General features: G+C 39.3%; 1 protein-coding gene across 4 annotated transcripts in view; it reads left to right on the top strand.

The window, feature by feature from the left end:
* The first annotated feature begins 5569 nt into the window (after positions 1-5569).
* Lgi1 (leucine rich glioma inactivated 1) overlaps positions 5570-24465 on the top strand; it is a 34909-nt gene continuing 16013 nt past the window's right edge. The window contains exons 1-4 of one of the 4 annotated variants that reach the window (XM_074078740.1): positions 5570-6105; positions 6508-6579; positions 23199-23270; positions 23364-23435. In XM_074078740.1, coding sequence (XP_073934841.1) covers positions 5891-6105; positions 6508-6579; positions 23199-23270; positions 23364-23435 — 431 coding nt within the window. In that variant the 5' untranslated portion in view covers positions 5570-5890. Of the gene's footprint in view, positions 6106-6321; positions 6437-6507; positions 6580-23198; positions 23271-23363; positions 23436-24465 lie in introns of those variants that run through there. The other 3 variants (XM_074078739.1, XM_074078742.1, XM_020169057.2) reach the window with 3 other exon arrangements.

Below are 24465 nucleotides of genomic sequence, written 5' to 3'. Positions count from 1 at the left end.
GCTAAGCAACTTACTCAGTCACACAGGTAGTAAATAACAGAAACTAGACTCTAACAGCTGTAATGCTACCCTCAATCAGTAAGTGAAATTTCTTGGGATCAAGATCACTTCCCTACTAGTTCATAGATTCCGGGGGCGGGCAAAGATCCGGAGCATCTTCTAATGCAATGTTTTCTTCCCTCCCCTCCCCTTCTTCTCCCTTCTCCCCTTCTCTTCCCTTTTCGCTCTGGTTGTAAATCAATTGTAAGAAACACAATATCATCTCCATGAACTTTCACACACACACAGAGAGAGAGAGAGAGAGAGAGAGAGAGAGAGAGAGAGACAAAGGCTTAACAAGGCAACAGTTATTCTTATAGGAGCAATACATTTTGATTTTGTGTTTGAAATCATTTCATTTAAAAAATTCTGCTTGTACCACTAGATTGATTTTTCCAAACAACTAATGTATCTGACTTGCAGCTTCAAAAACCCTGATCTATTCAGAAAACTGCTTAAAATGACACCCATTTGGTTGTCTGGGTTAAAGTGTTTGCAAAAGAAGGCAGGACCAGGTTTGATCTTCTAAGGCTCCTATTAATGACTTGTTTACTTGCACATTGTGTGTTTCCTAGGCCACACCAGCCTGAGGGGAAAACTGGGATCATACCCACAGCACAGGCTGTTCCTCTCTTGCTGTGCTGTCATCGGCTCTTCTAGAAACGCTAGCAGGCCCCCTGGACCCCCTTCAGTTTTTCTGAGGACAGCCAGGAGACACGGCACACGTGTTCCAGAGCATCATATAATGTCCTTCACTTTCCCTCTTTTTGGCTCTGGCTTCCTGCTGGGATCACTTGCCAGTTCCTTTAATGTCTGTAGGGCTGTCACTACACTTGAGCCACCAAAGCTGAAATGCTCCTGGGAAAAAGTCCAGTGACTTTAATGATGCCTAAGCCTCAGGCCTAGTTGGGGACGCTATTTATTTCACATCTCTACAGCAGCTCCTTGTGCCACTAACCATGCATGGTTGCTCATAGCACCCATATGCATTGCAGAGGTACCCATAATAGAGAGAACACAGCAGGGCACAGGTGGCTCATGCCTATAATTCTAGCTACTTGCGAGGCTGAGATCAGGAGGATTGTAGTTTGAGGCCAGCCAAGGCAAATAGTTTGTGAGACCCCATCTCCAGAAATAACCAGAGCAATAAATGGACTGGAGGTTTGGCTGAAGTGATAGAACACCTGTTTTGCAAGCATGAGGCCCTGAGTTTAAACCCCAGTCCCAGCAAAACAGACAGAGAAAGAGAGAAACCCTCCCCCCTGACCTTGTGTCAGGGATCTACAATAGGTTCCTCTTACCCCCTCTCATTTACACATGCTTAAGAGTGGACTGAGAGGAGCTTCATCCTATATTCACAACACCCTTCTTTTTCTCTATCTCTGGATCTTGTCATTGGGCAAGCACAGTTGCTGTTACTCTCACCCAAACTGCTCAGTTTTTTACTTCCCAGGAGGCATTTTGTTTCTTTGTTTTCTTTCTTTCTTTTTTTTTTTTTATGGCACTGGAGTTTGAACCCAGGGCCTCATGCTTGCTAGGTGGGTGCTCTACCACTTGAGCCTCTCCAACAGCCCCAGGAGGCATTTTGGTTCCTTCCAATAGTTAGAAATATAGTTTTGATACCACCAGTCTTCTGTCTTGCCCAGAAATGCCTACTTTCTAGAGTGAACATAGACTTCAACCAACTTCTTTTTTTTCCACTGGCACTGGGGTTTGAACTCAGGGCCTCCTGCTTTCTAGGCATGCTTGACAGGTGCTCTACTGCTTGAGCCACTCCACCAGCCCTGTTTTTTCTGTTGGGTATTTTGAGATAGGGTCTCGTGAACTATTTGCTTGGGCTGGCTTTGAACCGTGATCCTCCTGATCTCTGCCTCCTTAGTAGCTAGGACTTACAGGCATGAACCACAAGCATCTGGCTAACTTTATTTTTATTTGAGAGCTTTGCTTCCCAAGTACCAGGATCAGAATTCAAGTCCTGTTGCAACTATGATGATGATGATAAAATTTTCAGATCCCACACTCAGCACTTTAGATACATGATCTTATGTAATTCTCCCAACTCTATTTGATGCAAACTATTATTGTCCTCCTCTTAAGAGGAGAAAATTGTGGCTTAAAAAGCTTAAATAGGTCCACAGTCACACAGCTGGCAAGGTGCACAGCCAGCCTGCTCAACTGCTTCTCTACTTGGATTGAGCTTTGCGACTGCCTGGCCTGGGCCTCCCAGTTTCCCTGGGGCTCCTGCCAGCTCTGCTATCATCATTTCTAGGCCTCTTTCCCAAGGGCCACCACCACAATCCACAGGTAGCTTGCCAACCTTATCTGAAAGCCTCCAAGTTGGTAGAAAGTTCTAGACCTACACCCTCCCTTTTCTTATATCCCCTCATTGCTTCCCAGGACTTTGTGGAGGAGTAAGGTAGGAGGAATTGTTAAGTGGAGCCTCTCAAGACTTCCATGGAGCATCCCACCCTCATCATCCTAGCCCCTTCCTCAGATTCGGTTCTGGAACCTGTTCCCTGAAAGATTATCAACATCTTGCATGGCATGGCTAAAATCGTGCCTGATCTTGGTGGGTGTTGTAATTGAATAAAGAATTCAAATCTGGGCTTTAAACGCCATAGAAAAAGAAAAAGTTACTGTTTTTTCATAATGCCCATTGTAATTAGAGTCCCTCCCACCCTCCCATGGTACTTTTTCCACTTGAACTCAAAAACTGGACAGATAAATACTGCTGCAAAGTGAATGTATGGGTATGCTTTCCTTCCCTCATTCATTGCACTCCCAGCTTTATCACATCTAAAATGAAAGACTGCTTGATGTGTCTCCACTAGCACAAAGCCAAGGGCTGATCAGTCTTGATAATCATACATTTGAAAGTAAAGTTTAGGGAGTGAATGATCCTGTTTGACTACATGGATTATAGGGTATTTTTGTTTGTTTTGGTGGTGGTGAGGTTTGAATTCAGGGCTATGCAGGTGTTCTGCTTGAGCCAAACTTCTAGCCCTTTTTACTATGGTTATCTTGAAGATAGGGTCTCACTTTTTGCCCAGGCTAGCCTAAACACAATCTTCCCTATTTTACAAGTCCCACCATACCTGGGATGACAGGCATACACCATCACACCCATGTTTTTCCCTCAAGATGGGCCTCACAAACTTCTTTTTCCCCAGGCCAGCCTGGAACCACCATTCTCCCAGTCTCAGCCCATCATGTAGCTAGGATCATAGGGTTGAGCCATGGAGTCTGGCCTACATGGATCTTTTTTTAAACCAACTATCTGCCATTGTTTCACCCATTCACGGTGATAGCCCTGCCACTAACCATCTTTGTAATGTCTCAGTGTCTCAGTTTCCCCATTTGTAATTCACAGGAATTGGATCCAAGATTTCTAAGGTCCCCGAAAGTTCTCAGGTCTTCTGTTTATATCACTAATATAATTTACAAGTCAGATGATGAAAGAGCTATTTGAAAAAAAAATGATCCCCCATAAAAATTTCACCACAGAATTGTTTTATAGAGCAAGTTTCTACTGTGTACTTAGAGCAGGATTCAATTTATTTAAAAAAATAATAATAAGTTTTATTTGTGGCCAGATTTTGAGTGACACTTTTTTGTTGTTTAAAGCGATGCTTGCCCAGAGGTCACAGTTTCTAAAAACACTGTCACTCACTCCCTCCTTCACAGAGTCCTTGACCATGAAACATTAGTACAATCCATTTTAAAATGTTTAAAACCCTCTTGAACTGAGGGTTTTCTTTTACTCTCTCTCTCTCTTTCACTGTAAAAAATGTATTCACATGGCTTAGTGATGATAACCTACTGGTCCTTTTGAAACACACACAAGATAATATCACTGCCCTGTCAAACTCTGCAGAGATGTCTCTGTCCTGAGCTTTCCAGATGACAGCCAGCCTTTGCACATGCTCTTCCTCCTCCTGGACACTCTTACCACACTCCCTTTTACTTCAGTCATTGTTCCCTGACTTTCTTCACTACATCAGTTCCATTTGTTATAGCCCTCAGGTGAATTCAAAGTTTATTTGGAGGTACATGTGTACTGTGACCAGATTCCACTCTGGTGTTTGCTCACATAGGCACTGGATGCTCACTGTGTGCACAGAATACCCAGGCACTGGGTTCACAGAAGGGTTTGTATCTTCAGTCCACTGAGATAAATAGAGAGTAACCAAATAAGAGAATGAGCAGGACTGCTACTGCCCTCCCCTTACAGAACTTCAGAGTTAAAGTAGTGATTGGAACTGGCATAGTGACACGTGTCCTTAATTCCAGCACTTGGGAGACTAAGGCAAGAGGATCATGAGTTTGAAGCCAGCCTGGGCTGCACAGTGAGACCCTGCTTCAAAATAAAAAGAAAGGAGTGGTTGGAGCATGGAACGAGCTACAAGAGAGAAAGGGTAGAATGACAGCCCATCAACTCCAGTGAGGAGCTTAGGTTATATTCATTCATTTGCCCAAACAATCCTCTTCACACTTTCAGTCCGAGAAGCAGGAGAAAGGGCTGTTCCCTAACTTCCCAGACTGCCCGTGACAGCTTGAAGGATGGCCACCTTTAGCACGGTAAGAGGACCAGTGACCTGTTTTCCTCCTAAGAGGAATGATCCTCCTAACAGTGTCCCACCCCCTAAGATGAGACCACCCCACTCCAAAGCCAGGGCCTCTTGATTTTTGCTTCTATAAATGAATTTTCTCTTTTTCATTATGTACTCAGTAACATAGCCTTCCATTTTCATTTAATTTTCACAGTAATTACAGAACATCTCTCCTATCATTCCCATCCTACAGACAGGGATACAGATTCAACTACTGAGCTAGCTCCCAGTAGAAGTGGGATTTCAAAGTCAGGTCCACAGCTCTTATTCAGTCCAGCATTCCCCCATCACATCACAGCCTCCTGGGCTGAACTAGGCCTTTTTCAAAGCCCCAGGAAGCCAAAGTTGGCTGCTTCCTGCTGGCAGGGAGCTCCTTCCAGGCCTCTGTACTACTGCCAAAGAAGTGGGGGTAAGAGAAGGGAGGTGGGTAGGTTGTACACCAAGCCGGTGTCCACTTTGATTTCCCTCCCTCACGGGAGAAGGAGGGAATGGGTTCCATGGGGGTGGGGGAAAGGGGGAAGAACTGTGAAATTTAATAATTCATGACACTTGATAGGTATCAGAAAAGTATTTACTCACATTCATCCCCTGAAAGTCACATTCTCCATGTGTTAGGATTTGTCTTTCAACCATGGCATCCAACCACGTGGACTCAGCAAGAAATAAGCAAGGTTTCAGCTGAATGCTGTGGACAGAGTTTCATTTAACTTCATTTTTTCCAGCCAGGGCTGGCTCCCAAGCTAGTTTTTCTTACTAGGTTGTTTGCTACATGAAAAGCAAATTCCCAGAGGTTCCCGAGATTGCAGACATCCTATGCAAGATGACTGCTCCCACCCACCCACCCACCCACCCACTAATAAGACATAATGCCGGCCTATTTTTGGTAACAATTAAAGGGCCTCCCGGTGAAAGCAGAAAGCTGTTTATTTTCTGTTACATCACTTCACTTTGCCTTCGAAGGCTGGTCTGTGCTCAGTGTTTTCTGGTGATGCAAGTCGTTCTCTTCCTCCAGCAGTTGGATCGCTCCCATCTCACAGTACCTCACAGGTCTCTTCCCCCGAGCAGTGCACTGCTGGAGCGAGGAGCAGCTCACGAATCAGCTGCAGGTCCCTGTTTTGAAAAGCAAAGATACAGAGGCAGAGGAAAAGGGTGGATTCCTCTGTGACCTGTTCTTAGAGCAAGACAATCACCATCTGAATTCCAGAAGCTCTGTTCATGTGTGGGGATATTTTTTCGACTGCATGGAATCAGAAAGAAGCAAAAGGATGGGAAATGCCTGCATCCCCCTGAAAAGAATTGCTTATTTCTTATGTCTCTTATCTGCGCTTTTACTGACTGAGGGGAAGAAGCCAGCGAAGCCAAAATGCCCTGCTGTGTGTACTTGTACCAAAGATAATGCTTTATGTGAGAATGCCAGATCCATTCCACGCACCGTTCCTCCTGATGTTATCTCATTGTAAGGCCCGTAAGCATTTTGATATCTAATTTACGATTTAAAAATTCCAGCTGGTGAATTTGGGGCTTTGTATGTATTGGTGGAAGGGCATGGAGAGAGAGATTTCTCTTGCATGCTTGGCCATTTGACAGTGCTGACATTTTGCTGCATTTAGAATTTTTGATTTTTTATTAGCTGCTACTGAACATGCTTGCCCCTCCACCCCCAGACATTATTATAAGAAACCTGTAGCGGTTCATCTCTCTCATACTTCATCTGGGAAGGAACAGTATCTTAGTTCATAAAATAGTGTCAAAATAGTAACTGTTATGCTAAACCGGATTAACATAAGGTTTGTTCTCTGTGTGTGTGTGTGTCTCTTTGTGTGTGTCTGTTTGGTTTTTGTGTTTTGTTTTCTTTCAGATCCTTTGTGAGATCTGGTTTTACTGAAATCTCAGAAGGGAGTTTTTTATTCACACCATCGCTGCAGCTCTTGTGAGAAATATTTATATCATGACTATTTTTAATATGGCATATATTTGGATAAGCCTTCTAAAATGAGCTCAATATTAATTTTGTCAAATGTGATGATATTTCTGAAAAGAAAGAATATCAGTCAAGTGAGAGGTAGATGGGTGTGCTTGCAACTTCACATCTATAGTGCAGGGTTGATCCTTGCAATGGCAAATTTGCTAACCTGTAATGCTGTGTACTTAAATGGCTATTTATGAAGTTGTTGGACCATTGCAATAGGATCCCAATTCCATTCCACTATTTTACTTTCATTTTTAACTTGAGAACTTTGGTTATTTTGCCCTGGAGTTTTTGCATTTGTCAATACAGAACCCAGCATAACATATGCGCTCAAGATGTTGTCTCCTGGGAATCTGGGGCAGCTACTCTGTATGATTTAGCATGTGGGGGAAAGAAAAACCTCAGTTCTTTCTAGGTAATTCCTTAAAATACCAATTCTCCAGAAACCGCTTTCTAATCTCATCTAATTTATAACTTATTCCCTTACAGAGAGGAAAAGAAAATATTAATATAGGGTAGGGCAAAGAATGACTCTTTGCTCTATGTTTGGAATTGGCCACAAGGGAAGCACGCATTTAGTGTATGCCTGAAAATATTTTAAAAAATAATATTTGCTAAGGAATCAGCTCTCTTCATAGGCGTGATGTAACATACATAATTTTTTCTGATGTGTAATGTTTAGCAATTGGAGTTCTAGTTCTTAGAGAAATAGCATACGGGGGTCAAGAGGTCTGAAGTATCAGGCAACAGACTTGGGTTGGTAGCTAGAAAGGTCCAAGGGAGAATTAGTCAACTGTAAATGCACTGAGTTTGCAGTCTTAACTCTATAATTAAGTTTTCTGCTTATTTGTGTTTTGGGTTTTTTTGTTTGTTTTCTTGCTTCATTTGGCTATTTTGTCTGTTTAAAATTATGCATACATAGGCAAGCAGCATGGGATTGAAATTGGAGAGCCCTGTATGGAATTGAAAGATCACCCCATCACTCACTAGACCATAGATATGTAGTCTTGTGCAAATTACTGAATGTCATCAAGCCTCAGTCTTCTTATCTGTAAAATGGAGGTGATAGCACATACTTTGAAGGGTTGTTATCAGAGATAAATAAGATTTCATAGTTAAAAGTCTTGGTTGATGTTTAATTTTTATATAAAAGTAAAAATCTAAAAGTCATTTAATCTATTGTTTGGTCTATATGAAATTCCAAAACTGGTTTGACTATTTCATTGAATTTCTGAACTTAATCAGGTGTTTTGACATTATATAATGATGCTGGCTGATGTCCTTCCCCTGGCTAATGTCTTTGAGTGATTAGCAATTAAGTACGTTATTCCTAAGGGGTTTATTTGTTTGATTGATGGCCAGCAGGGTGATTAGGAAAATCTTAAAATATTAAACAAATCTAAAAAAGATACTCTTTAGTACAGAAAAGGGCAAAGTCTTTGACATTGGGATCCTTCCATAGGATAAGAATTTGTTGTACCAGAGAAAGTGATCAAGTATCCTTATATTGCTCATTGGTTAAATAAATAAATGGCTCATGTAAAATACACCCTTTCGATGTGCTTAGGCACCTCCCTTCCCCTGGGATAGTTAAATAGATCAGTCCTTAAAATTTGAGAAGTCTCAGTCACACAACTACTCATATTCTGACACTAGGTGGATGTCAGCTGTGACACAGAAAGCCTGGATGGATCAGCCTAATCAGCTATCTCATCTCCACCTTGTTTTTGTTGGCTAGACCTAGCTACGACAAGCACAGATGCCAGGCAGTGTTATAGAAATAGTTACCGGCTGCTGCGCGGTAATGTGATTACATGTATTTAGAATCACAGAGGGAAGCCAAAGGACTGGTTTTAAATAGCCCTCGCCAAGTATGTGCCATGCCCCTCTGTCCCATGCTCCAAGTTCCTATGGAACATTCCAGCCCTTATTTCTAAAAGCAGTTCAAGTTTCAGAACCAACAAAAGGGCGAAGTAATCTTGCCCCAAACGTCCTTGGTTAACTCACTCTGGCCAACTTCACCATAGTAGATTTTTGCCATGTTGGTCTTAGGCAAATCTGTCAGGGGTCAAAGTTTATCTCTAATCACCAGGACCCTGTCCTTAAGGATTTCATTCTTCATCTGTCATGCTCAATATTCTCAGCTTCCTCCTGTCCTCAAGAAAAGGTCAAATAAGATCATTTTCACTCAGTTGGAAAAAATAATAAGGCTCTGAATATGACCTATTCCATGATAATGACAATTGTGGGAATGCATGGATCACGACAGAAAGGGTTTTCTGAGGGACAGGACTGTCCGGTGCCCTGAAAATCCCATGTGGGCTGCCAATCTGCCATTGGAACATGAAGGCCTAGATCCCAAGCCATGGCTTAGGGTTGGCAATTAATTCTAATGTCATGTGTGACCATGGATCACCAAACAGGCCCATCCTATCCTGTGCAGTCGTAAATTTCAGAATCAATTCTGCTTGATCCATGTTGAAGGCAGCTGGTTTCTTACTCTGTTGTTGGAAAGGAAAAAGAAATATCCCATTTCTGTTGACCTACAACAATCTGATAATGTTATTATGGCCCCAAACACTTCTTCAGAGTTTCTGTAGAAGGGATAATAAGAAGTACTTTTTGAAATGTCAACCTGAGATACTGAGGAAAATGGAGACAATACCTTGAGTCACATGCAGTGTTTAGGAAAAGATTCTGGTAGGCCATGGCTGGCAGTTTGTGTTGGAAAATTAGAAAAATAAAACTCACACTCTGTAGAGAAGAAAGACTAAAATGATCCAATAAAAATTCATCAGATTAGTTGTACAAAACATTTTAAAAACTCATTTATAGTTTTAAATACCACCAAAAAAAAAAAAAAACCCTTTTCCCAAGCAAATGCAATTTTATTCATGTTTTCCACAGGGCCAGTTTTGAAACATAACCGAGGAGAATGGTTATGCATTCCAGTTTGTGCTTAGTGATAGAGAGTGAGTGGTACTTTTAGTGAATGCAATTTAGAGAAATGTGTTTTCACACATACAGCCCTGTTCCTTCTCAACTCCAGACTGAAATCCTCAGTGATAGAGCTCATGACAGAAGCAAGATTCAAATTTTAGAGGATAAAATGTGGCCACATTGCCATTCGTTTATAGCATTTTAATAAACAAAGCCTCCTGAAACTCCTAGGATAGTTCTATATGCAGGGAGTAAATTCTATATGCAGGGTTAGTTTTAGTATTATACTCAAAAAAAAAAAAAAAAAGGAAAGAAAGAAAGCAAATAATGATAAAAATTCAATATGGCCAGGAAAAAAAAAAGCCTATTCTAATGATATTTGGCTTATTTGAAATACAGATGTGATCTTCTAGGTGGCAAACAGCATTTAAAAAAATTAATCCACATGAAATACATAGTCCAGAAGAAATTAAAAACTAAAAACAATATAAAAGCAAATAGCATGAACAAGAAATAAGACCATCCCTAATCTTTTGGTCCTTCAAAATGATTATCTAGTCTGGGGGATGGTACCAGTGGGAGGGTAGATGATATAAGGAAAGAATATAGGAGGTGAATATGATAGAAATATTATGTACTCATGTATGAATATGGAAAAATGAGACCTGTTGAAACTATCCTAAGAATGGGGGAAGGAGGGATAAAGGAAAAGATAGAGGGGGTGAATTTAACTAAGATATGTCATAAGCACATTTTTAAATGACACAATATATCCCTGGTACAACAATAATAATAAAAAATATTTTTTAAAAAAGAAAATGATGATCCAGAGGAAAAGATCCATGACCTATCTTACCTTTTAAAGTGACTGCCTTCTATTTCTCTTAAGTTACAAGTGTAAGAAAAATTTAGTAATCTTTAATGACCATTCGAGGCAGATTTACAAGGTATTTAGAGGAGTTATTAGCTGATTTTTATGTATATGAGCATGTTTTGATTTGTGCCCAGTGGATGCCCTCACAATGATGGATTGAAAAGGAAAACTTTAGTAGGCTGTTTTGTCTACATTTTGCCCAGGTATGCACAGGTCTAATTTTTAACTTTTTAGTTAATTCTTGTAACTGTGCAAACTAACTCTGCACAATAAATGTTTTCTCTGAAAACATGTTTCATCCTCCCAATTATTCAGACAAGAAAGCTAACAGTTACCTGCCCCTTTTCCCTTATTCTCCACCTCCAACTAAACCAGCATGAGAATCTGCTCTCTTTTTCACAGAGCAATATAACTGATTGAGGGTTATTCACTGTTGCCACACCACCATCTCTGTTCTCAATTCCATCCCAGCCATCTCCATTATTGTTACTCCATTACCTTCCTGAAACACAGCTCTACATACAGGTCACCCTTGTGCTTGGAAGACTTTAATGGAACAGAGAAAGTCCAAACACCAAAACTGGAGTTATAGCATTTTACTTTTTTTACTATTTGTCCATACTTGTCACTCACAACATTGACCTTCATACCGCACCCCCCCCCAAAAAAAAACCACATACACAAGCTGCATCCATATCAGACTGAAGTACCTTATTCTGTACCTGTTCTCTCAGGTTCTATAGACTCCACTGATGTCAGTAGCATTTGCTGCCATTTATTTGAGTTATTTGTGCTTGAATCTGTCCCTTGTCTATCCTGGAGGATCATCAACAGGCCATGGGCCTAGGGAAGAGCCTAGATGCTATAAGCCCAGACACTGCTGCCTATGTATTTGTTGAATCCAATCCATAGATCCACAAATTTCCTACTAAAGTCTCTGTTTTATTCTCAGTAGAAAGTCCTGGTCATGTTCACATCCTTTCTTATGCTTGTATGCTCTATCTGGTTTCACATGGATTAATGGAATATAGGTTTAGAAAGTGAATGGAACTCCAAAAATGCAGAGATATTTGCCCATGAAATTATGACTTCAAAAGTCTTCAGTACAGATTTCCAGAACTTCAAAAGCGAAGCCTCTGAGCTTTTCCTGAGACCCTCCTGCTTAAGTTGTTTTCCCACTCCAACTTCACATTTAGCCTCCAAGGTTCTTAGTTTGACTGATGGCATGACTAGTCTCTGTCCAATGAAGTCTAAAAATTCCCCTTATCCTGTCCAACAGCACACCCAAAGGGAAATGCCAGTGAAGCAATATTAAGATGGAAAAAATTCGTTAACACAAAGATAATTTCCTTGTTGTCTTTGCACAGTTATCAAAAGTGTTTATAGGGGAATGAGGGAAAGAAAAATATTTATTTATTATATAGTTATAAGCAGTAACAAACTGAAAGCAAGAGCCTCCCACTGTAGCAGACATGTTTTAGGATTCTACTGGACAGCAGGTACAGTGTTGGGCTTTGTGAGGGACACAAAGGGGAGTGCCATGCTGTCATTCCCCACCCTGATGTGGCAACTTCAAACTGGTAGTGTTCATAAAAAGATAAACTGTATTTTGCCTGTATCTGAATGTATCGAATTGTCATCCTGATCACCTGTGCTCAAAATGGCATTGCGCTGATTAGTGGTCATGGTGATCCTGACTGGTTGTTGATGTTATGGCTACAGAATGATGGTAGATGTCACCACAGCTGTCCCTGGTTAGCTGACAATGTGCCAAGTGCTTTGTGGTCAGACAAACATGGCTTCCAATTCCCACTCTATTGTTTACTAGTTGTGTGATTTGGGGCAAGCTCAGTCAAGTTTTAATACCCATGTGTACAAAATGGGGACTAACCACAGGAGCTATTAACAGAATTATAGTAAGGATTAAATATTTGGAGTAATGAACAAATAGCACAGCTCCTGTAACTCTATGAACATTAGCTCTTATTGTAGCAGCTGAAAATCACTTTAATTTGAATTACTATAACATCAGATCAGTGACTGGTTGTATAATTGGGACTTGTCTACAATCTCAGCTTTAAAGTTTTGTGATTCTATGCACAGGTCTGTATCAGAACCTACTATGAAATCTTTCCTTCAAATACTTCTCACAGGAAACGTAGACTATTTACCTTAAAAAAAAATATCTGTAACTCACTTCTTTCTCATGAATAAAATAACTAGGACCATGGTTTATAAAATCTGTCAGATTTTGTTTAAAACAATTGACATTGGCCAATCTTCAGATGATAGAAGCTCAAACTAGAAGTCAGAAGACATGGGTCTGAATCCAGTTTGGGCACTAATGGGCTGTGTAACCTTGGGTAGGCCTAAAAGATCTGAGCCTTGGCTTTTATATGCATAAATACAAGAGAAAGAATAAATTGTGGTTCTCAAACTCAAATACTAATGATGTTGGAGTGGTAAGATAAATGAAGAAAGCATTTGAATGTGAAATAAAGGAAGTAGTGGTGACTGAAGTGAACCAGAGAAGATATGTCTTACCAAAAAATGACATCCTCAGCTCCAGCTGATTATTCTTGATGGGAATGTGGTACATGCCCATGGGGTCATTATCTTCCTAACTTTCAGGAAAAGGCATGAATCTGGAAGCAAATCTTTAAACAGGATTAAAGACCAAACAAAACATCAGTTGGCATTTTGGGACCTTTGCATTTAACTATATCTAAAATTCCTCCTATCTTAAAGTTCTAGTGTTTCATATTCTATTCTATAAACAGTTACTTTAATATAATCTAGAAAATGCTTTGTTAAAGAAATGGACAAAAATTATTATATCAATTCTGACAAACCAACAAATTAGATTAGTAATTGAAAGAGTCTCCTAATATAGAGTTGGCTGTTATAAAGTTATTATTAGGATAATAATGTAGTTCCTAACCTCCCAAACAGTCCAGAGGGACCTTACCAGGCCCTCCCTATGGTGGCTGAAGGTAAAACAATGTTTCAGAATCCCTCCCATGGGGCATGGATTAAAAAGGAATTGTTGGGTTCATTTACATGGCAAGATGGTAGGCATGGCATGCATTTGCTTGTGTAAAATGTGATAAAATGCAATGAATCTCCAAGAAATATGAACTAAATGTATACTTACAAATAATTCTTGACTTAACAGAGAATTCCTTATGAAGAGCTATGAATCCTCCCCTTGCTTCTATGGCTAAGATTTCTGGACCCTTTTCTGAGAATTACCTTCACTAATAGTTTACAAGCCATGAAAAATAAAACCAGGCAAACTTTGGCTTAGGAGCATCATTCACATTGAAATTGGTTTGTTTATCTATTTATTCAGTTTTGTGAGACTGGGGTTTGAACTCAGGGCTTAGCACTTACAAAGCAGGAGCTCTACTGCTTGAGCAACACCTCCAGTCCAATTGGTCACTTTTGCACTGCCTGGTATTAAGCACTTTATATTTTTATTTTTTATTTCATCACCATGATAACTTTTTGAGGCATATATGATTATCTCCATTTTCCAGATGAAGTACTAAGTCCTAGAAGAGCTAGGTAACCTGCTTGATGTCACATCCCTAATAAGTTGCAGAGAAACTTAAAATCCTTGTCCTCATTTTTAACCACTTCTGATACTCTCTCCTAACATGAATCAATGACTAAGAGGGCTTGACTTTGCATAGTTTTGTTCTGCAAATCAAATCCCCTCTCAAAGGGTCAACCTTTGCCATTAATAAGAGTATTCAGGGGAATGTGTCCTAATTCCTGGAGACAATGGCTGAAAAAGATTTCAAAAGCCCTTTGAAAGAGTGGTAGCATTGCTGGCAAGAACATCTTGTTTCCCTAGGTTTCAATCTCATTGGTATGTGTAAGGTCTAGGCTCCTTGCTTAAAAAGAGAAACAGATGGACAGACAGACAGAAAGAAAAAAGAGCAAAATAAAAAGACCTTATTTACTTTGAATTTATACCTTAGACCAGTGTTCTTTAAACTCAAGTCCCAGGGAACAGTTGTCCTGAAAGAATAGAGTTTTGTGCTCAAATAAAGGGGAGAAACTTCACATTCTAATCCCTGTTGACCACTTCCAAGGCACGTTGGCATAGACAAATCTCTGCAATAATTTAAAGTCGTTCCATTTTTCTTAACCTCCCATAGAATATTGGTTCTATGGAATATACTTTGGGGATATATGCATGTGATATTCATTTTATTAGCTGAATTATTTATACGTCACTTTGTTCTACAGAAGCTGAATAGCAATGAATAGGCAAGTAACATTTCCTACCCTAAAGGAGAAACTAAACCTTCTTCTCTATAAGAACAATTCAAAACAATTTTGTCCATGTGATTTCATTGATATGATACCTGGGGGTCAGGCCAGGCTATCACGCACCTGGTCAAGAAGCTTGACACAAACCTCTTTTTAGGGACATCCCAAAAATGCTCCTTCTTTAGGAGGAAATAGACCATTGGCTTGAAGCTCAACAAAAATCTTCCTAAGCTTAAATGTACACTCTCAGTGCTTTTATCTGAAGCAAGTTTCCCCACAGCTATTTCCTAAGTGGCTGAACCAGCACTTCCTTGAGAATGTTCTGTGGAATTGTCAGTTTATGTGGAGTTCAATGATTAAAGAATCCTATTATCAGTATGACTGGGAACTTGCATAGTCAATGTCCTTTTGAAGAGTTTCAATATGCTTAATGACAGAAAAGACTTGCATAGCTAAGAACCCTGATTAACTTCTTTTGCCCTCTCTTCCTAAACTTACCTGCCATTTTGTCTGCATGTGAACCTTCTGGCCTATGAAGGTCTTGTATTCCAGGGAATACTTTTTGGGAAATACTGGCAGAGGCTGTTCTGGTTTGCAGCAAATACTGGGCAGAGATGATGGGACTAAAATGAGGAAGCTGTCTTCACTTGTGGCCATTAACCAGACCTAGGGAGAAGACTATGAGCTTGAAATCCCAGCTCTGTCACTTACAAACTTTAGGTTTCTTTACCTCTCTCACTTGGATTTTCTTTATGTTTTAAATGAGAGTATAAAGCCTGCAGTGTAATGTTCCTTTGAGGATGAATGCAAGAGATCAAGCTGCTAAAGATGAGGCCGGGCACAAAATAGGCTTCAGATAAAAGTTAAGCCCTTTCTTGGAGTTCCTGGACTAGAGAGTTAGAAGATGGTCTTAAAAACATGGGGAGTGTGAGCTATTGGCTCATTGTGCCAACTCCTAGAAAGGAAGACTTTTGACTGTCCTGAGATGAGAACGTGATGGACTATAAAACCAAGGCATGGGTCTGTTCCAAGGAATCCCTGCAAATCTAAAATCTACATCATAATGGTGGCCCATCACTTATAAAAGAGGTGACCTTGGTCAAGTCACTTAATCTCTGCTGGCCTTGGTTTTCTCATCTATAAAAAGAGTTAGATTATATATCTTTCTAAAATACTCACCACCACCACCACCCCCAGATTTATGTGGAGCCAAAATAAGGTTATTTCTAGTCAATTCAGATGGAAGAAGTGGTAGTCTTCTTAAGGATCAACTGAATTACATTGAAAATGTTTTTCAAGGTTGAGTCAAAAATAACTGTCAAATAATTCACTCTTGCACGCTTCTTTCCATTTTAATGCTTCCCTGTCTTAAGAGCATATTTTAAAATATTCAAATGTAAATTATTCACACCACATGCACTTAGAATATGTGCATTTAGCTGAAGTGAATCATCAGTCTATTATTAATTATCATTCAACCAGCCCTACTCTTTTGGATAAAGAAGAACATTAATGACAACCAGAGGGTCTGAATCATTTAAGCAAGGTTCTAAACAAGTTGGCAAGCCCCCTCCTGCTGTGCCTCTGTATAACCTGTGCATTTTGTGCTGCCTCACTTATATATAAGTATACATATACCCAGACCCACGTGAACTTGGGCACATACCCATGGCGATCTAACACCCTGTACTCTTCCCACCAAAGTTTTGTTGGCAGGTGACAGTCTCACTGAATCTGAGTTTCCTTAGCAGTATAGTTAAGATCCTGTGCTGGACCTAAGGGCTCTTTTAGCTCTGATAGTTTATGTCTGCTCTTTACTTACGTGTTCTTTGCAGAAGCACTGCAGACATGCTTATATTGGAGAATCATCCAGGAAGTCTTTTTGTTATTATAATTCCTATTTTAACAGACAATGGAACAGATTCACCTACTTAATGTGTTGACATATCATAAGAAGGGGCAGCTACAAGCCTTGAAAGCCTGTTCTCTGCTCCATATGCAACAAATGCAGTTTCCAAGTGACAATCGGATGCTAGTTGCTCTCTTCTCTTCTTCATCCAGAATAGTCTTCACAGGGGGAGGAAATGTGTGGGAGAGTCTCCTAAACAATCTCTCTTCATAGCCAAGAGAACCTGTTCTGGGTCTAAGAGATGAAGCAGACCTTTCTGGACCAATGACAATTCTGATGGCAGTCAAGATGTTGCAGGTGACTAGAGAGGGTCTGAAGGAGGATATGTCACTAGAGCTAGGGGGCCTGGCACAGGACCAGATGAGCAGCCTGGTTTGAGACAATGGGGGATTTTTCTCAGCAGGGATTCCACTCCCCCACATTCAGCCATCTGCAAACCCTCTTCCTTGTCCCCACCCCAACTCCCCATGCCTACTCTTCCATGAAAGAAGCCTGCAATGCCACAAACCTAGAGTCATATACCTTTAGAGCTAAAAGGGACCTCGGGTACTATCTAGTCTAGTCTCTTTCTTTACAATATAGAGATGAAAGATGGCATGCTCCAGGTCACACAGAGGATTTATGGCCAAGTGGAATTAAGAACTAGGCTTCCTGATTCCTTCTGTAGTGTTCCTGCCATGGCCTCTGGCCAAGGCAAGAAACTACTTCAGACGGCCATCAGACTTGACCAAAACGTGCCTGCCCACTCCTTTCATTCTGTGGATCCCTGTCTGTGGCCTCTCAGCTGTATGTGGGGCAGCCTTAGCCTTGACCCTCTGTAACCAAATCCTTCTTAGATCCTCTGTTCCTTCATTTACTTCTCTAATACCAATGTCAGCTTCCCTCTCAACTCTGAGCTCCATGTGAACCCTATCACCCACTTTTCTGTTTCTTTTGAAGTAAACTCTGTTGCCCCTAGCTTTCATCCAACCAGGATGCCCCTAACACCCTTATGGCTCTGGTACTAAAGTGTTGTTATTGGTGAAGAGAAGACATGTGCCCCAGCCCTACAGTCAGCTGGAAGGAGGAACTGGAGCCTGGGGTTAGCAGACATAGTACAGGTCACATCCTCCAATATAAATGATAAAATTATGAGAGCTTTTTTTTTTTAAAAGGAACTTTAAGAATATTATTCTAAATAATTCGAAATCAACTATGTAATTTTAAGATGGTTATAAATCAAAACTTTGTTGGATGCTTTATACAGAGGCAAAGTCATGTTTCTACATGCTTTCTGCTTCTGTTTTGGTTTTTTTATCCTAGGATTTTGAATTCAGGACGTTATGTTTGCTAGGCAGGTGCACTACCACTTGAGCCATGCCCCTAGCCCTTTTTTTTCTTTAGTCATTTTTTGAATTGGGTCATCCGTTTTTGTTTAGAGCCAGCTTTGGGCCATGGGATTCTCCTACCTACACCTTCTATATAGCTGGAGCCATAGGCATGTACCAAGACCAGCCCATTTGTCTTGAGATGGGGTCTTGCTAACTTTTTATCAGGCTGACCTCAAACTGCTATCCTGCCAATCTCTGCCTCCCAAGTAGGTGGAGGTTATTATAGATAAACTCCCCATGCCCAGCTCTTTTTTTAATCAGAAAGACTAAAAATATATGATTGAGTACTTAACTTAATAAATACCCAAAGAAAACCAGTAGAAAATAACCAATAATGAAAGGATAAAATAGTAGATTAGGAAGCAGTGGGAGTAATAAATAAATTCAAGATTAGATCCTTGGAAAAACAAATAAAATAACAATCATTTGGAGGAAACAACACTTGTAGGTTGGAGAGACATCAATTATTCAACTAAAAGCTTTGGGTAAATTTGGATGAATGTTTAGGAAATAATCAAGGAATTGTCTCACCTTACATTATATGTAAAAGTAAGTCCCAAATGAATCAAGGAAGTCATGATTTCTTAGAAAAAGAAACAAAAATGATAATATTAAATGTCAATGAGGATATGGTAAGTCAGGCATTTCCATGCTCAGAATAGGACATGTAATTTTCTTGCATAGAACTAGAGACTTAAAAACCATCTATAATCTAACAGTGCTACTTTTAGAAATCTACTCTAAGACTGTCCTACAGAAATAGAGATAGGAAAAATGTTTATACATGAAGATGGTTATGGTAGTGTTTATGATAGTAAAAACTGGAATCAACAGAGAAAGTTAAATCATGGTATATCTGTAAAATGAAACTTACTCATTCATGAAAACTGTATTATTGAATAATTGTCATGAGAAATTGTTCATCATCAAATAATCAAATAGGACACAAGTCAATATAAAAATCTCGACTTTGTAAATATACACATGTATGAATCATGTATGTATTGTGTATGCGCATATCAGTGTATTTTATAATGATGATGCTTTTTATTCTTTGAGCTTTTCTGTGTTTTCAAGAATTTCTACAATGAGCACATATTATTTACAAACTGCATTAAAAATTTTAAAACATTTTACTTTAAAAATACAGATTAATATGATCTTGATATGGCTTTGAGGCCACTTACATTGATTAAGTCCTCTCAAAAAGAGATTATTATTTAATTATGTCTCTTAAAATCCATATGAACTGAGAAGTGTTATCATAGCTATTCACAGGAACATGGAAATTACATCATTATGTGACCCGGCCCTGTGCTGAGAGGCTACCCTGTATGTAAAAGGGTATTATACTAAGGTTTTTGGACCTCATGACCTTAAGCAAAGCCTTTAGTAGTCGTCTGGGCCTCAGTTTCCTCCTGCCAAACAGATAGCAAAATATTCCTGGCAGAAGGCCATGAAATGTAGGCCATTATGAAGGCAGTAATCATCATTTACAAATGATCTAGCACCTGCCTGGAATTGGTAGTTGGACACACAGTCTTTCTAAATTTCCCTTCTGATAGAGAAACACTGCCTTGGTTGCAAAAGGAAACAAAATCCTCCCTATTCCTCCAACCTCCCCTTTTCTTGATAATTCAAAAGTGCACAGTCCTTAGGAGTAAAAGAAAGAGGTCAAGGCATGTCCCTGGGTCTACCTCCTCAAATCTTTAGGGGGAAGTGACTGGTTTCTTCCTTTCCTAAGAAGAAAGGAAATGGCAGAGACTTCAGATGGTCCCATGAGACTAGAGCAGAGGGCAAATTCTACATGACATCTGCACAAACATGGGGTGTCTCCTTACAAGTCTGTAGAGCCCAGATCTCTGAGTAACAAGGTCACTCAGATGTTCATTGGTCCCACAAACTCCTCTATAATATTACTGTTGTGAGGATGATTGTCACATCTGACTCATATTGTCACAGGCTCCTGCTGTGTGTAGTAATGGGTACAGGAAAACCCACCATTTCTCTGTGCCCCACAGCAACTGCTACAGTCAGATTGCTGCAAGGAGCAGAAGCCCCTTGGTCACCACAGTCAAAGAGGGTTGCTGAAACTGACCTGGAAAGCTTATTATGTCCACATGGCTGCATGCACCATCCAGGGAGCTTTTAAATAGTCTGCCCCACACTCTAGGTATAGAATTTAACCAGAATCCTTGAGGGTGGGAATCAGTTGCCAGTATTTTTAATGCTTCCCAGGCGATTCCAAGTGCAACCAAGATTGAAAAGCACAGGCTTGGGAATCTTTCACAAATTAGGCATCTTCCCCAGTCAGTCTTCAGCACACTTCCTTTTGCAAGGTCTTCATGTTATGCTTTCTCGTGTGTGTTCCTTGCATACACCTCTTGCCTGCCATCGATCCAACTAAGTGTGGAGGAATTAGTTCCTTCAGCTTCCCTGCAGACTGTGTCCATTTTTTAATTTGCTGATTCTATATCCCAAAAGAAAGGTATTGTCTTAGCCCAACTCACCTTTTTGAACCAGGCTATTTGTGCCATGGAATGCTGCCCAACCTAGGGACTAGCTACTCTGGGGAAAAAAGCTGAGTGTTTCAATAATCTGTGGAAAGGGACAGAGGTTATGTAGTATAAAATATAGCTGTGCTGGTCTGTCCCAGGTCTGTTGTGTGGAAAAGAATGGAGTGGGCACCATTTCCCTTGACAGGGACTGTAGGATACTTTTCCATCACAAATCATAATATTGAAATCAAAACCATTTCTAAGAACCCATAAAAAATTAAGGATTGGTGTTTCACTCTCTTTATAGAACATGATATATGAGTGTTTTCCAATATATATAGGGTAGTAAATGGATATCTCACTCAACTGTATTTAGAATGCATGTACAATTTTGTGCATTTCTGTCCACAGAAGCTATCGTTGAATTTAGAATTAAGGGATATGATAATCATTATTATCTTATACAAAGGGATTTTTTAAGCTTTTATAAGAAACACTTTTATTGAAGTATAATATATATAAAGAAAAAGACATATATCATAAGTGTCCCTGATTTTTTTATGAAGTGAACACTGTTAGAACCAATACCTAGGCCAAGAAACCAAACATTACCCAAAGACACCCTGGTGCTCACAGTTAGAACCAGCCTACAAGAATAAACACTATCTTGACCAGCATAGATTTATCCTAGGTATATTTTTCTTCATATAAGTGAAGTCAATATGATGTACTCTACTGTGTTCTAGCTTCTTTTCTTGAAATATTCATCCACATTTTTGCATGTAGTTGTAGTTTTAGCTGGAGTTTTTAGTCCTTGAAATCTAGTCCAATAAACATTTTTTAACCAGGAACCATGCTTGGAGCTGAGCAAAACAAATAAGCATAAGACCCTGCTGTAAAGAACATTCAATCTAGTAATCTCATAGTGATCAGAATTTAACATAAAGTGAATTCTTCTTTGTTCAACAAATATTTATCCAATATCCATTATGAGACAGGCCCAAACACAGGTGCTAGGGATAAGCAATGAACAGCAGATAACAATTCTAGTGGAAATCCTCTCTTTGATTTCAGTGACATGCATGGCAAGTTACACCCGCTGATACACATTTTCTGCTCTGCCTTGCATCTGATTTAACACAGGAGGGGCTAGAGATGAAAGCTATTTCTTCTGGCAACTTGGAGTAAGAGATGATGAAATCTTTGGTCAACTGTAGGGTGGGTTTTCAATCTATTGAGTGTAGGAGGTACTTCTCTATACTCCTATTTCCACCTTATTCCATTTTCTCCATCCCTGATACTGTCCATACAGAAGGAAACAAAAAACCTGGAACCTATGAAAGTCTTTTGGTTCCAACCTTACTTTGGGGTAAAGCTAAGCATCATAGTGTTTTCCAGAATCATAAAGTGAGAGGAGACAGTTATCAAAGTTGTGATTAGAAATCATGAACTTTTGAATTTGCTTTAATAACTGGAAACTCTAATCTGCATCTGAGTCATTAGTATTGGCTTTTCAAAGCCTAGTGCATTACTTGAATGTAAAGCTATAATATTAAAGGAAAAAAGGATTAGAAAGGAATCTAACACCACTCTAGAACTGATAGTTTAGAAAGAAATTCAAGAGATTCTCCCATTTTGTTTGTCCACCCCACTTCTATTTTTATGGAAAATTGCAAGTATGTATAACAATGGACAATAAAATAGAAATAATAGTAAAATTTACTCCCCTGTACACATCTTTCAAATTAAAAAATTATCAGTTCATGCCCGGTTCATCTCTAACCTTTTGATGGTTCTTTCCCCTGATTATTTTGATGCAATCCCAGAGTAATTCAGAAAGCAGTTTTAATCCCCTTAGTTTACTAACAAAATTACTATTATATTATTATTATTGTTATTATTATTATTATTAAGTTATCCTGTACACAATTCTACTATAGGGCATAAAAGTACTTCTTTCAAGACTTTCATTCAAAAATCTGGCAAATTCTCCAAAGAGTTCAATAGGGTGTGGGGACAATTGGTTGATGTCCTGTCTGATCAGTAATTTTGAAACTAGATCCCTGTAGATTTTGAAGCTGCAAATAAATTTATCCAAGTGGAAGTATTTCTTTCAACTATTTAGTAATAAAATGCCCTAAGACTCTTCTAAAGTCTCATTGCTCCCATCTTCTCTCAGCCCTATTTCCAGAGAAGGAGGTTAGTTGATGTTTATTTTTCAGGAACGTGATATGATATTCAGTGTCAGTGGCCTGTCTGATATGAGCTATTGCAGTACAGCCAGGCATAGAGCAAAATTTTTCTATATCTCCCAGGATCAAACCCCCAAAACACCATTGTTTTGGCCCATCGGAATATTCCAGAGGTTTCCAGAGCCAGTGATAAAAACTGTTAATGTCTTTGTCATTGAAGAATGCAAAATGTTGATTTGGTTGCCACTGCTGTCATACCTGCTCTGCTTATACCTCAAGATGTTTTCAGGGGCATGTGACAGCTGTCATTGGGAGGCACAAAGCACCTTCCTATGAGCATATGATAAGGAGATAATTAGGAATAAGAAAGCTGTGGCGATTTTCTGCATAAATAATACTGTAGAAGACGGACATTTTTCTGTATTCATTCCCCAGTTGTTTCTCGGAGAGATAAAAGCAACAAAGATTGACAATCTGTCAGTTTAACTGTATTCATTGTGTACTTTTTCTGGGCAGGTTATTCACATCGAACTCCTTTGATGTGATCAGTGATGATGCTTTTATTGGTCTTCCACATCTAGAGTATTTGTAAGTAAGAAAAGTTTCCTCACATGATGATTCAGGGCAGGTGTTCTGAGTTTTCAACAGCTGTTTGACCAAAAATATTATACCTTATTGCAGATTCATAGAAAACAACAACATCAAGTCTATTTCAAGACATACTTTCCGGGGACTCAAGTCTTTAATTCACCTGTAAGTATGGATGTTGTTATTACTGTTTAAGTTTGCTAATGCAATTCGATCACCTATGGTTAAAGCACCCACAATTACGAGTGCCCATGAAAATTTAAGAACTCAAATAATTTTTCTCCATTCAAACTCACCATTGCTCTTTGTCATCTGTCAGTAGGTGCTCAGGAAATTGATTACTATCAACATTTTTAGCCTAAACCCACAATAATTAGAAAGGCAATCTAACACAGGGAAATTCTATGACCAAAATAATTTTTTAAGTATCTACATCATCACTCACTTCATGGATAATTATGGGTTGACAATAGCATTTGATTTGATATTAGCTATTTTTCTTTTTCTATTCAGCCCTGAATTATATATATATATACATATAAAATTATATATATATATATAAAATTATATATATACATATATATATAAAATTATATATATATATGACCTAATATAGCCCATAGGTAATTTGTAAAACAAGAACAACTTGTTTTATAAATGAAATATTTAGGGTGCATAGGATCAAGGTACATGAAAACATCATAATAAACCCCACTGTACAATTAAAATAATTTTTAAAAAGCAAAGGAAAACACATTTTCCCTAAAAACAAAGAAAGAAAGAAAGAAATATTTAATTATTTAATGGGTGATTAGAGCTCTAGCAGTCATTCTTAACAGGGGGCAATTTTGTCTCCCAGGGAACACTGAACAGTATCTAGGGACAAGTTTGCTTGTCACACTGGGGACTATAACTGGCATCCAGTGGGCAGAGGTCAGGGCTGTTCCTAAACAATCTGCAGTGCACAGACTGGCCTCCGCAGCCAAGAATTATCCAGCCTAAAATGCCACAGTGGGGAGGTTGAGGAATCTCTGAACAACGTGAACTGTATAACTTGCTGCTTCTAGATTTTTCCACCTCCTGAAGATAGACAGAGAGACACACGAGTGTACGCATGTGCACACACACACACACACACATTAATAAGGAAAATACATGCTGTAGACATAGCATCTCTCCATATTAGAGATGAGGA

Source organism: Castor canadensis, chromosome 7, assembly GCF_047511655.1.
Source record: "Castor canadensis chromosome 7, mCasCan1.hap1v2, whole genome shotgun sequence".
Lineage (NCBI taxonomy): Eukaryota > Metazoa > Chordata > Mammalia > Rodentia > Castoridae > Castor > Castor canadensis.
This window is presented reverse-complemented; position numbering and strand designations above follow the sequence as displayed.